The sequence below is a fragment of the Trichoplax adhaerens genome, genomic scaffold (genome assembly GCF_000150275.1).
Source record: "Trichoplax adhaerens TRIADscaffold_5 genomic scaffold, whole genome shotgun sequence".
In the NCBI taxonomy this organism is placed as follows: domain Eukaryota; kingdom Metazoa; phylum Placozoa; class Uniplacotomia; order Trichoplacea; family Trichoplacidae; genus Trichoplax; species Trichoplax adhaerens.
In genome coordinates, this window is record NW_002060947.1 from 2,173,689 (window position 1) to 2,187,622 (window position 13,934).

Below are 13,934 nucleotides of genomic sequence, written 5' to 3' on the forward strand. Positions count from 1 at the left end.
ATAAATTGCCAAATATTCCCCATTATAAACAGTGCACAATCGCTTTTATACATACTCTCAGCACGCTTACTAGGAAAAGATCGATCATTCAAATCTACTGAAATTGGTAGACTGCATCCAGATAAGAATTTTTAGGAGGTACCCTGGGCACCATCTTATCAGAAAAATCTCTCGGTCTTATTAAAATTTGATGTACTTAAATCGTAAATTAAAAGTATTCAGTTAGAAAATTACTTGAATGTTGCCAGTAAAAACATCTCAAAATGGAATTTAAATTTATAGAAACCCATGTTAGTGTCTTATCGATTACTAACGTACGTACATTCTTAATTTTGAAAAGATCAACTATACAATATATAACCGTGTAATTAAGATCATTACAGGCTATAGGTGTAGCTAGTGGATAAAATAGAGTAGTTAGCATTAAAATATTCACGAATGCTTTAAAAATAGTCTAATATCGGGCATTATCTGCAATTTGGAGACATTGCATTTGGACTTGGGCGTGAGTATTGACATCAAAGTACAGTCTTTATTATGAGAAAAAGAAACTTCCAGAGCTAACGTTATGGTTTACAGTAATGCTGACGTCATCGCCAACAATTAGCCAAGTTAGAAATCGACACGAATTCAGAAAAAACTAGACTAGATGATACAACAACTAGTTAAAATAAACAGAAACTCTAAGATAATGCAATACTTAGTGGTCAACTAACAACGAACGATACAGTTCAGCCGAATTTAGTAATAACAAACGTCATTAATACACAATATTTTACGGTATTCATATGTAACGAGCAAGAATAAGCATTTACTGCTTCGATTCAACGTATTTGTTTAAATCCAACGTTAATACTTTACTCATTGTGCATTCACCGTCCTAAAAAAATTATTAAGCAAAATGTTTAGGTGACTTCATAACACGAGCTTTAATCTGATAATACTGCAGCATGATAACGCAATTTTACCTCTGAATATATTCCAACTAATGAGTCTGCATAATGGTAGAATTCCTCCTTCAGTGATATAACGATACATTGACAGTTTCGTTTAGTCTCACTACAAATGTATTTTGCAACCTATGATGAAATTTATGAGGCAGAAAAGTACCATTTATGTAAGAATACCCAATAAAAGACATAAGTATAGCAATGTAATTTCATCTTACAGTGTTAATATTGGTTATGTCTAAAGACGCATCAATTTCGTCCAATACGAAGAACGGAGACGGCTGAAAACTAATATACAGCAATTAGTTATGATTAAAAAGACTTACAAATTTAAGTTCTATGGATTTCCATCACTTAATAGAACATTACGATACCTATGTATTGAAAACAGCAGCGCCAGGGCTGCTACCGTTTTTTCGCCACCAGAAAGATTATCCATAGGGCGAAATCTAAAGAAGTAAAATACTTATTAGTCAAAAAAAGTTTATTTAAATCTTTAGTAGCAGTGCCGTGGGTGTCATTAAACCTTTTCCCTGGAGCAACACAATTGTAATTGATTCCATCTAAGTAGGGCTCCTGTGCAAAAAAGTCGGTAGACAAGCATATCAAATATAAGCGTATATGAATAAATACTGAATTTTTATCGCAACATTATACAGTCAAGGCAACTATTTACTTCAGCATTTTCCGGACCAAGAAAAGCTTGAGCACTAGCATTGTCCGCGATATCCTAAACGCAATCAATAATCAATAACTTTATAATGGCTAACCATATTAAAACTTAGATGTGGTGCTGTACCTTGTAAATGTTATCAATGTGATCGGCAACATGTTCGAATGCATCCATGAACAAATCATACCTATAATAGTTTGATAAATTGATTCTTACTGTCAGGCATGGTGTAACTAGTATTACCATAGTCCGGTATACTAAAAGAGTACAGTACCTTCTCTTACGCACAGCCTCAAAATCAGTTTTCGCTTTACGGGCCCTCTTTCGAGCAGCTTCGAATTGATGAGATGTATCAGCCAATCGTGCATTTACTTGGTCTAACCTAAAATATTAAAAATTTTTAGAGATAAATGTAGCGAAGCCTATCTTTAAATCACTCTCATATGCCTTTTACCTTTCCCCAGCCTTCATGTTTGGAGCAGATATAGTAGATAGTAAATTTTGCAATCGTTTCACTTGGCCGCTTAACTCCTCATTTAATTCCTTGTATTTTGGCACGTCTTCAGCATTATTATATTGCTTTGGTAGACTTGTATAGTCTATCTGAACTTCGGATAACTTAAATTTCAAGTCCTATTCACAATAAATAAAACGTCAATCAATATTACAATATCAGCATATTGTAAATAGAACTAAGAATTTCAATACTAACTGCTTGATCAGTATCATCATCAACTTCCATAGGCTCCTCTGTATCTAATAATTCTCTTTCTTGCGCTGATGGCTCCTACCGTAAGATTTGAAAATAGTTATATTACAGAATTAAAAGAATTTGGCGTTTACTACTACTCACCAATTGAAGTTCATCAACTGTTGTTCCGATTAAAGGGATTTTTATATTTTCGAGTTTACAAGTAATTAAGATACCGTTCCGATCATTTAACAATTGTTCTTTTCGATTTTCCTGCACGTAATCAATTTTTAATATAATTCTAGCGATCGATCAGCTAATAGCTTTACTGATTAACCAATTATAATTATCATACCAATGATGACATATTGTTACGTTCAGCCGCTATTTCCTTGCTCTTTTGATTAAAGTGTTTCTTTAATTCTTTCACTTCTGTTTCTTTATCTTCAATAACTTTATTTAAACGAGCTTTCTTAACTTGCAATTCATTTATTATCTCTTCCATTTGATCAATTTTCTCTTGTAGCTTATCTTCATCAACTTTCGATCGCTTTAATTCCATTTTGTCCGAATCAATTTGGTTTTCTGTTTTTGTTACTACAGCTATAGTATCGCGCTTTAATTCGTATTCAAGCTAGTTAAAAAAGCGTAAAAAACTTTCATAAGTGAATGGTAATTTTTCGAATAATTTGATATCACTAGTAAGAAACCTGGTGTTGCAATTTTGATTTTTGCGATTGTATTTCCAATCGACGTTTCGATTGACTCTGTTGTCTATTCAGCATTTTGTTTTCATAATGTCTAAAAAAATTTCGTAACTAAAAGTTAGCACAATTACTTACGTGCAAAGTAGTATAAACAAATTTATTATCAATTTATTTCTAACCGTATATTTTCAACTCCGATTGACTGACAGAATTCACTGAATACCTTGATGAAATCATTATAGCACGGAGAATACAAATTAGTCTAAAGCTACATAAATGATTCTTAATGTATTATTATACCTGATCTTCAATTTGGTTGATTTGATTTCTTAAAGAATCTATTTTATCTTTTCGATTTAAGACTGATTTTTCTAGCTTTGCAATTACGGTCTAAGTAAATAGCTAATATTAATATGCACACAGCAATCCAGTAACAAAAAATAAAGATTTAAAGATCTGAAAGACAGATAACCTTTGTTTCTTGTAAAGCATCTCTAACTAACATTAAATCTTTCTTTTTCTCTTCCAAAGTGACATTCTCCTATTAAATGTCGGTAATTATTATGATAATACGATAACAACGAATACAAAATTCGAGAAGCTTATGTATACAAAAACTTACGTTAGTATCGCGATCATTTTTACTATATTTTAAGCGATTCGTCAGTCCGTCAATTTTTGACTTAAGATTTTGTAGCTCAGGCTCCTACGATTATAGGCTTGTTTAGGAATATAATGCGAAACGATTATAATTGATATATATTAAATCCAAAGAGTACTTTTCTTTTGATCCGGGTAATATCTTTGAGTTCGTTTCGACAACGATCTCGAGAACGCTTTAAGTTATCTACGACCTAGAAAAAGTGAAACAGAATTATAATAACTTATGCAATTATAATTTTATACAAAGAATTGATATTTAAAAACATACTTTGTCATCCCATCTCTTCGCTCTCTGCTTTAAATCACTTAAGTATAATTCAAGAAGAAAATAGTTAGGACAGCATTTAATTAATTTAAATTAAATACTAGTACGTCAATGACAAAGTCAAACCTTGCACCACCAGAGATGACCCCAGATTTACTAAATAATGATCCATCTAAAGCTACAACCTTCTTCCTTGTTGAACCATTAAATGCCAATTTTCGAGCTTCTTCCATCGAATCAGACACGAGCGCATTTCCAGCAGAATATTCAAGTGCTTTCTATAAATAATATTTCACATCGAAACTTATTTTAAAAATTTACAAGGGGTAAGTTTGCGTCTTGCGACCTATTATAAATCTATGATTGTGCCTAAAATTATAGATTTTACCTTGATTTCTGGAGGATCATACTGGATTACGTCGAGTATCATCTTAGCTGTACCGCCAACAGATCTAATATGTTCAATATGTTTGATATTAACTTTTCGTCCTCATCCATTTGATACTTATTTTCAAGCAATGATACCTTAAAGCTTCATTGATAGGCTTCGGCCTAATACCATCAAGGGGTAGAAAAGTTGCTGGCTCGATATGCTAAATATTTGTCAGATGGTTAAATTTTAACCTGAATAATTACATTAATTCATAACTTGCATAATATAATCATAGCCGTTATACCTGTTCTTTGAAGTATTCAATACAATCGCGAGCAGTTTTTTCAGTATTTACAATTATAGAATCCATGTCCTTGGCCAATATTTTTGTTACAGCAATCGAATATCTTTAGAAATAAAGCTGATTTCAGTTAATTATAAAAGAAATATGAAAATTATAAAGGATTACCTTGAATGTATCGGCTCACATAGGTCTACCATACGCCCAAACTAAATAACGAGAAGGAAAATACAGAATTAAAAATAGTAAACATACATATATGAGCAAACGGTACAATACTGATTTATACATACCACGCCAGGGAACATTTCTTTTAGTCGATCGATTAATTCTCTCCTTTTCAGATTACGATGGCTCTCTTGATTATCAGCGTTCGCTTCACTTAGTTTGGAAGTAACTTCTTCTAACTCATGATTTAACTCTTTCTGTTTACCAGTAGCTTGACTATGATATATATCCGATTACAATTTATTTCTGGATTAATATGCCAAAATGTGCAGTATATATTATCATTAATTATCCGAACCGTAATTCTTCCGATATCGTGTCGAAATCTTGTTGATATTTATTCAATTCTTCGGTATTTGCACTTTCATGGTAAGATCAAAGACGAAATGTCAACAATTTCGAGTATAAAGGCTTAGGTAAGGCAATAGTAATAGTTTTCTAACCAACCTAATATACTTAGATAAAGTTTCTATTCTCTGCTCAACTTCATTTCTGTAATCAATTACACAGGTTCCGAATAGTAGCATAATTAGATTGATGAATTTTCCATGATAATAAAGATAACATTAACACTGTATGTGTGGCATCGTTCCACGAATAAACTACAACAAGATATGCAATGGCATAATTACTTTTGATCCAACAATTGCTTTTCTTGAGCTAGCATGTCTTCCCTTCTTTGTTTGCTACTTTGTAATTTCTTTTGATCGTCGTCTTGATCTCTTTCAATCTTAAGCAGTAAAGAATTGGTTCAATTATTCAGACTCAACAATATCATAGTTTCAAAGTGATTTCGCTCAGGCTATACTTTGTTCAGTTCCTGTTTAAATTTGGTAGAAGTTTTCGCTACTTGCTCCTTAAGCTTTGTGTACTCGTGAACCTAAAAAATTTCATATTTTAATGATCCGATGGTAATACCAGCTACCACATAATGTAGCGGACAATAATTCGACTGTTTCATTATTTAAAGCACACTTGAGATTCACGCAGCCTTATGCTTCTAACATCCTCTTCTTCTCTTAATTGCTTTTCATATTCATCTTCTAGTTGCATGACATTATTGAGCTCATTCTTTAAACATTTAATCTATGGCAAGATGCAGAATATTGATTACTGGAGTTAGTACTGAACTGGCAACCTATATATAATACACCATTCACTCAATTCGCATACATCGTCTTGATGCTTTAAATGCGCGGCTTTGTGTTTATCAAGCTTTTTACTAAAATGTAATATATTGAATCATTAATCAAAAGTTACACAAAAATATATCAGCTGTAGACGTTGCTACTACGGTACGTACTTCAGACCATCAATCCGTTTCTTAAGGTGAAGTGATTTTTCCTTCGCTTTAATATATTGTGGGCGTAATATAATTGCCTCGGCTTCCTATCAATTTTAATTTGTTACAATGCAAATGAAATCACATGAGATCGAAAAGTAGAGTAAAATTCAAGCAACACAGTAAAGTATATTCGTCAAAAATCGTACGGCATTAAATAACCTTTTCTTGTATTTTTTTATCCAATACTGCAATTTCCCTAGAAACCTTAGCAGATTCCTGCTTCTTTGATCTCAATTGTTGTTCTATATTACTACATCTTGATTCCTATCACAAAATGACAAGAAAATACATCTTTCAACTATAAAACTGTTATAAAGTTCGTTATCTGGCTATGAATTGAAATTTTTACACACATGTAAATACCCATATATCAGTACTAACCATTTTTGCCACTTCTTTTTCTTTCTTATCTAAAGTTAATGATAGATTTTCTATTTTCTTTTCATTGTAGAGCAATTTGAATAATTGATAGTGGACCTGGGCTGTAGACTACGATCGTAATAACATGAAGGAAAGAAATTGCCTTAAGTCTGATAATAAATTTGTATGAAATGAGCAGGATAAATTACCAAGTCGTCTTTGACATTAAGATATTTATCCGCTTCTTCTTTTTCAGCTTTTGCAGCTCGTCGCTCAGCCGAAATACCCTATTTGTAGTGTGAAGATAGAAGGTGATAATTGGGCTACAAGGCAAAAATTTTATTATCTTGTGTACACTATCTGCTAGTACACAAAATCATCAAAAAGCTAACCTTTTTTTTATGCATATGAAAAGTTGTGTCTTCTTCAGAGGATTGCATATCGCTTTTAGTTTGTAAGTAATCTTGTTGTAATTCTCCCGAGCTACAATAATTAATATATAATTTGCAATTTAGTAGCCTGTAACATCACTGTTGTACTTTCTGTTAATGTCCAGAATAAAAAAGCAAGAATTCATGTCATCAATTAATTATTACCCGCTGATTTGCTCAAATAACTGAGTTCGTTCCTTTGGTGTTTTCAAAGCGATAGACTCAACCGTCCCCTAAGTTAAATTTTTGTTCATGTGCCTCTTATGAGTATACACAAGATACATTCATCGCTCAACTATTATACGTAGCTATAACTATGAGAGTCAAAAAGCATCTTTCATGGGCGAAGAAGCAAAAAAATTAACCTGAAACACTAAAAAGTTTCTAGCTTTAATAGAGATTCCTAGATTTTCCAACTTTTCTTGATACTGACTGTAAGGAACTCCCTAAAAGAAAGTAGGAAATAAAATTTTTGACTGCTCACGATCTATCATTTCAGCTACTTATGGGTTGTATAGTACAATCGTAAAAAGTAGATATACATAGTCTTATCAATTACCTTGTTGTTTATTCTGTATTCAGTACCAGAGCCAACAATACTTCACAATGAACAAAAACATTCAAATTATATCGTTCGTAGTTCAATTTCATTTTTATCAGAGTAAAGAGACAAAAGCTATCATTTCATTATGTCATAATATATAGGTCGTAACTTCTTACAATAAAATTTGTTGTAGTAAAGTATTATAGATACACTTAATTAATCAGCTAACCATCTCGTAAATCTTATTTCTGTTTCATCTTCTTCAGTATAAACTGCTGTAACTTGAGCTTTATTGGAGACCGGTTTATGAATGGGCGCTCCATGAATTAAATTCTATATTACGTGTAGCACAAATTAAATAAAAGAGTATCATATATAACTTGGCAAGAGAATGGAATTCTTATCAGCTATTGTAGCAATATAAGGCGAACACAAATTTGTTAAAGTTGTAAACTATTTCGCAAGTGATGAAATACTAAATGAACATTACCATGAAACAACTCACTTAGTATACAAGGCTAATCAATTTCATTAACAGAAAAATATTAAAGTGACAGTTCCTCAGCAAGCGTTTTGGATTATTTTTGAGACCTACCTTCACTGAACGAACTCGTAAGTTGCTCGTTTTTTCGCCAAGTACGAAACAAATAGCATCCATCAAATTCGATTTGCCTGTAAATACATTTTATTGGATGGTTTTATTGAACGATGAAAACATACTATTATTCAAATTCATTATTGTCATTACTACATGTCATTAGAGAATAGCACGTATCTTTATTTTTGAGAAAATAAATAGTGTTCTTCAGCTTCAAGTAATACATATAGCTAAAACTAGAAGAATAGTTGTCTATAAACATTTTCGTTACCCGAGCCATTAGGTCCTATAATAGCAGTAAATCGCTTAAAAGGTCCAATAATTTGCTTTCCTTTGTAAGATTTGAAATTTTCTATCTCTAACTGCGTCAAAATACCCATCGAGCTTCTTTACAGCGGCTAATAATTGTTACGTGTGGATGGTTAAGAAATGCAAAGAAAAATAATCATTACATAGTCGGTAGCATAAATAGCGAATCTTTTCATTTCAAATATATAACATTCATCTAGATGCACAGTATTACAGTAATAAGGTTGATAAACCTAATATTGGGGAATTATCATTACGTCCGTTGTGATAGAACAACTTTAACATTGTTGGCTGCATAGCTGAGTATGCATTGCTCGCATTATCAGTATCCAATAAAAGCTACTACTACTATCACACAGGCAAACTTCGATAACTACAGTACTGTAGTACGCTAGTATGGAAGTTAGGCCTTCGCGACAGAAAGCGAAGATAAATTTCGTAAGGCTACAGTGCTCTCACGACAACATTGTTCTAACTCTGCTGTACATTACTGTACATACCAACGAGTAGCAGACTTGTATAGTTGACTTTGATAATTAATCAATTTAGGTGTATTTTTTTCCTATCTTGAATGACAAGTACCTATAAAATGGGGAAAATATCATATAAAATAAGTTAGACCATGCAAATTCAACAAATTACTGCACTTGACTGGCAAAGTGAGCTAGATTGACTACAGCCTGCCGGTTGTAAATGATTTCTGTGTAATCAGTCAACAGTCCAATGCCCTACAAGGTGTTTTACCTTTTATACACTAATACTGTATAAAATCTTTATACTAGTAACGTATTTACTTGGACAAGGGTTTAACTAACTTATATAATATCTTCAATTTGACGTAGAAGTGAAATTTATACATTGAATTTAAATTTGACTGTCAGTTTACTAGTCATTTGGATTATTATACTGTATCTATGGACAGACCTATTGTATGAAAGGAGTGGAATGGTACATTGATGATTTAGTGATACCACACCATTCTAATTCTTCACTGAAGTGGAGATAACAACTATAAGAGGAATCAAGAATGACGATCCTACGACAAAAAGATTGACGTTCATTGAACAGAGTAAAACAGCCCATGAAGAAGATGCCAACTTACCAACGTTTCAATGACAACCAAGGAGAAAGCGAGGTCTGCCTGCACAACGCTATGGACGAGTGTTTTTGACTATGTGTGATGTACTTGTCCGTACTTGTCGCTTTGAGCAAAAATACAGTGTCAAATGAAGTAAGGATAGCAACTACAGTATTAAACGGATCAACAATGACGATCCTACAGCAAAAGATGGACGTTGAAGAATAGACTAGCAGTCAATAAAGAAACTATTTGCCAACTTACCAACTTTCAAAGACGACCAACGAGAAAGCGAACCTTCTTGCACAATGCTAAGGAGAGTCTTTATGGCTGACTATGCTTGCTGTGCTTGTTGGTCCTTGTCGCTTTGTGTACACTGTAGTAGAGACCGTACTGTCCAGTACCGTACAGTGTACAGTGTACAGTGCTAAAATATAGTCGACTGCGCACAGTAATATCTGTAGTGTTTTGGAACTTTTGCTTGCAGTAGAGTGTATGGTATAGCTCTAAATTGACTATACTGTACTGAAGACAGGGACTACTCGTGCAAACTGCCACTGAGCAAACGCGGTACAGTACTACAGTACAGTCAGTGTACACTGTACACTGGAGTAAGTATTTGGCGGGAAAATGAACACTAGGTGCTAAAAGCCAATACATTCCAGCCAGCTGAGCTAGATTTCAAAACTAGAAATTTCATAATAGAAAATGGCATCTCCGATGTAATTCACTAAGACTCGCAATGGTAGCAATGAAATGACTGTGTAGAGCAGGCCCTACGAATGCTGTATTATTGTTAGCATCACAACCATCGATGTCGTGCATATTGGCATTGTACAATGTACAATTGTAAATGTCACCGAATCACGATAGTATTGGGACATATTTAGATCCAAACTACAGTAGAACAGGATTAGGCACCCTGTATCGTACTTCAAGTTAGAAAATATCGTGAAGACTTACCTCAAAGATCATCATAATGTTTCTGTCATGTCTGTTGCAAACTATTACTGCAAATACCTATGATCTTACTTGTTTAGAAGTTGTGGACAAATCCTGAAGTTAGATGATATGCGAAATCATGCAAATGCATTACCCTTCTTTTATGTGTTTTCCTATATAGTGGAAAAACTACTTCGAATGATCGAACTTTCGTAATAAATAACTGTATTACTATCATTAAATGTAAAATCAGAGTTTTAATCATGACAAAAGCAATGAGATTTACAAATCACTCTTACAATGAAAAATTATTTTGTAATTCCAACGCTACTTCTTGTCACAAAGATAAATGTAAGATTATACTAGGTATTATAGAGAAATATTTTAAATATTACTTTGGTTTAGCTACATTACAAATTAATCTTACATTGTTCAATTACATGTAATCTCTTTTACTGCTGCACCTGGATGTTGGAAGTTAGGAATATGGATGCTAGACTTTCGATAAGTAAATTACACGTACAACAAAGCTATCTTAGCCCGTTAACTGGTTATTACACTCGTATTATGTAAGGAGTGGCTAGCTTAACCTGAGCACAACTCCGGCTATGATTCGTGAAGCAGTAATCATAGCATGATGCTTCAAAATAGAGTTTAATAAGCAATGAATAGCAATACATGATTAAAACATGTGAGATTAAAAATTTTCAAATTACAATTTGGAATAACAAATCCAGCATTAACAAATATTTTTAGAGGATATCATTATTACCCAAATATCGCTCGCTTTTATTTTCATGCTATGCAACAGCATATATCTCGATCGGTATCAGTACGCAGATTTTGCTCATTAACTGATATAAAATAAATTATATTCTAGCCGTTTTATCGATCGATCGATCTCGGCAATAAATTGATAACTTGCCTTACATCTGGCACAATAAGTATTCCGACATGAAGGCAATATTCTTATTTGTACTACGATATTAAATTTTCTACGTACGGTATAATACATCAATAATAAAGTCATAATTCGTTGCCAACCTTTAGTATGTACTCTGTTGATTACATATTTAGAAAATCATATTCACGCTGAACACGAAGGGTAATGTTAAGTTCTTCTTTTGCTTTATCCCATTGCGCTTTACCATTTTTACTGTCGACTTTGTGTGGAAGATATAAAGCTAATTTACTAAAAAGAGATAATATTAGGAAATAGATAATAATTAGCGAGTGTGGTATGCCTTTCTAGGAATGGAATATACTGTAAATGAATAATCCACATTAATATCAAGTAAGAATAACAATCTATACTAGTATAAGCATTAACTGCTACAAGTTCAATGTATGTCCATAACTCACTATTTTGGGGAACGAAGATCAAGAAAGGTATCTGTAACTTGTAGTTCCACATCATTCATAGTAGTTGCTGGGAGTTTAATCTTGATCTTATGTATGAATAATTGAAGAACAAACAAAAAAGGTAAATAATCGATCATATGTGTAATTCTAGATTAATTTTAGATAAATTAAAAGAGATACCATTAAATTTTCACATGATGCAGTAGATTGATTTTTTTGTCCCATTTGTAAGTAGACATCCTCGCTTGAGACACTTTGAGAAAATTTTAAGTCATATCTAAATAGTATAAACAAAAGATATAGATGTTACATGAGTATATTAGGAATATTAATTAAAGTTTATAAACATATTTTTGCTAAAGCTTGATGAGTCTACTCACTCAGGCTGCTCACGTGGATCCAAGGAATCATCAATGTCTACATCATCAAGAACTTCACTATCATCCCAAATATCTTTACTTTTGGTCTTTTCATTGGCCTTTTTTTCATCTAGTCATAGTATCATACAATATAGTGCAAAAAACTTGACTTTTAATTTCCATTGTAGAGGGTACGAAAACGGATAATATCATTTACAGTAATTATAATGACCAACTAACATCAGGCTAGTTAGTTGTGTTTAAATGATATCATGTTTTGCTATGCGGCTGGTGATTAATTACCTTGGTTGTTACTTGTTTTCTTTTTGGGAGGGCCAATATGAGAAGGATTGATGTTATGGCCTGTTGAAGTTATCTGCAAGTAGTTAAAATCATAATAAGACTGTTATCTTGTCCACTATTCTTTTACTATTACTCATATAGTATTGGTGTATAATAGAATTAAATATAGAACTATAATTTTGAATGGCATGATTGAAATTATTCTATGGTGTTATAGTGGATATAGAATCATAGTTTTGAACGATATGATTTAAATGAAATTGCTACGTTACAGCATAGTAGGACTGACTGATTATATTGATTACAATACAGTACTAGTATCGTATTAGACTATCACGTACGCTATCATTACATAAGATAATTTGCCTGTATTTGATGTTAGCAATGAATTTAAATTGACGAATTTAGCAATATTTCGTCATCTGAGTATTGATACTGTAGGTCAATGCTTTCAAACCTTTTCTTTGCGCAAGGTTAAAGTAGTAGAATGTTACTGTATTGTTTAGAGTTTTTTTTGGGGGGGGGAAGTCGATAATTGACGTTTATTGAACCCAGAAGCGTAAATTCGTTAGTATGCTACGGTGGCTAACATTGCTAGCATTTATGCAATCAACGTATAGGTGAACTAGCGGGGCCTAGCGCATACCAACGTATATTAATTCCGTAATTATACGCGCTTATCGTATACTGTATTTATGAGTATGAATTAGATTAGTGACAATATCAATATTTTGGATAAATTTGCGTTTACTAACTGTAATTACTGGATTTAGTGTTTAGCAATGAATATGTGATGGAATTTTTGAGCCAAATAGTAAAATACTCGTTTACATAAAAGTTGAAAACTTACGTCATCGTCATCTATATCATCCTCATTTTTAGGATTCAGGAGGCTATTTAAATGCTGGATATAATTGGCGTTGCTATCCATATTTCGTATTGGTATTGATTGATCAGACTTGGAGGGTTTATAGCAGTGAGCACTGGCTTCTACGAGCGGATAACCGGTCGATTGTTGTCGTCTTCTTCTATCCTGTACCCAATCGTCCCGAGCTTGAATTGCAAATATGTATAGGCTGTACTACAGCACGAGTATACCCTCTACTTTGCAGTTAGCTATAGTTGTGGTATTAGTAAATTGTCTAGTAGATATTGTAAAATAAGCGAGTAGTGAATATGGAATTGTTGTTGTAACCAATCTGCAATTCGTTTCGCCAACAATTTCAGTTTAATAACAGTCATGCAGTGTCGATAGGGTGCTGTAGTCACCATGGTTTCCAGGCGTTCCGCTTTTATGATCTGTACAGTGTACAGTGAGTGTAGCGACACTGCGATCCAGTCAATTAGCTCTGTCCGGACCGGGTGCACGGTGGTTAGTGACATTATTTTTACTAGCGATTTCCAGTATCTGTGATCATGGACGAGTGTGTAATATGCAATACACTAGCATCT

At 33.0% G+C, this 13,934-nt stretch overlaps 3 protein-coding genes across 3 annotated transcripts; all 3 read right to left on the reverse strand.

Annotated features, from left to right (window-relative positions):
• Nucleotides 1–811: 811 nt before the first annotated feature.
• TRIADDRAFT_25083 (uncharacterized protein) lies at nucleotides 812–1,532 on the reverse strand (the record flags this gene model as incomplete). The annotated part of the gene is made up of 5 exons (XM_002112777.1): nucleotides 812–880; nucleotides 969–1,079; nucleotides 1,169–1,238; nucleotides 1,325–1,399; nucleotides 1,477–1,532. Coding segments are annotated over 5 exons (381 nt in total), but the record flags the coding sequence as incomplete, so codon positions are not given.
• Nucleotides 1,533–6,141: 4,609 nt separating this feature from the next.
• On the reverse strand, nucleotides 6,142–8,509 carry TRIADDRAFT_25837 (uncharacterized protein; the record flags this gene model as incomplete). The annotated part of the gene is made up of 11 exons (XM_002112778.1): nucleotides 6,142–6,240; nucleotides 6,356–6,460; nucleotides 6,578–6,685; nucleotides 6,766–6,843; nucleotides 6,949–7,039; nucleotides 7,153–7,220; nucleotides 7,353–7,419; nucleotides 7,530–7,586; nucleotides 7,761–7,864; nucleotides 8,127–8,203; nucleotides 8,401–8,509. 11 exons carry the CDS (start codon nucleotides 8,507–8,509, stop codon nucleotides 6,142–6,144), a joined length of 963 nt encoding a protein of 320 aa, XP_002112814.1.
• A 3,014-nt stretch (nucleotides 8,510–11,523) lies between these two features.
• TRIADDRAFT_63939 (expressed hypothetical protein) lies at nucleotides 11,524–13,711 on the reverse strand (the record flags this gene model as incomplete). Its single annotated transcript, XM_002112779.1, has 6 exons — nucleotides 13,333–13,711; nucleotides 12,483–12,555; nucleotides 12,201–12,309; nucleotides 12,001–12,097; nucleotides 11,821–11,906; nucleotides 11,524–11,650 (listed from the first exon to the last, which is right to left on the reverse strand). The coding sequence occupies exons 1-6, from the start codon at nucleotides 13,411–13,413 to the stop codon at nucleotides 11,524–11,526; spliced, it is 573 nt and encodes a 190-aa protein (XP_002112815.1). The 5' UTR covers nucleotides 13,414–13,711.
• Between the last annotated feature and the right edge of the window lie 223 nt (nucleotides 13,712–13,934).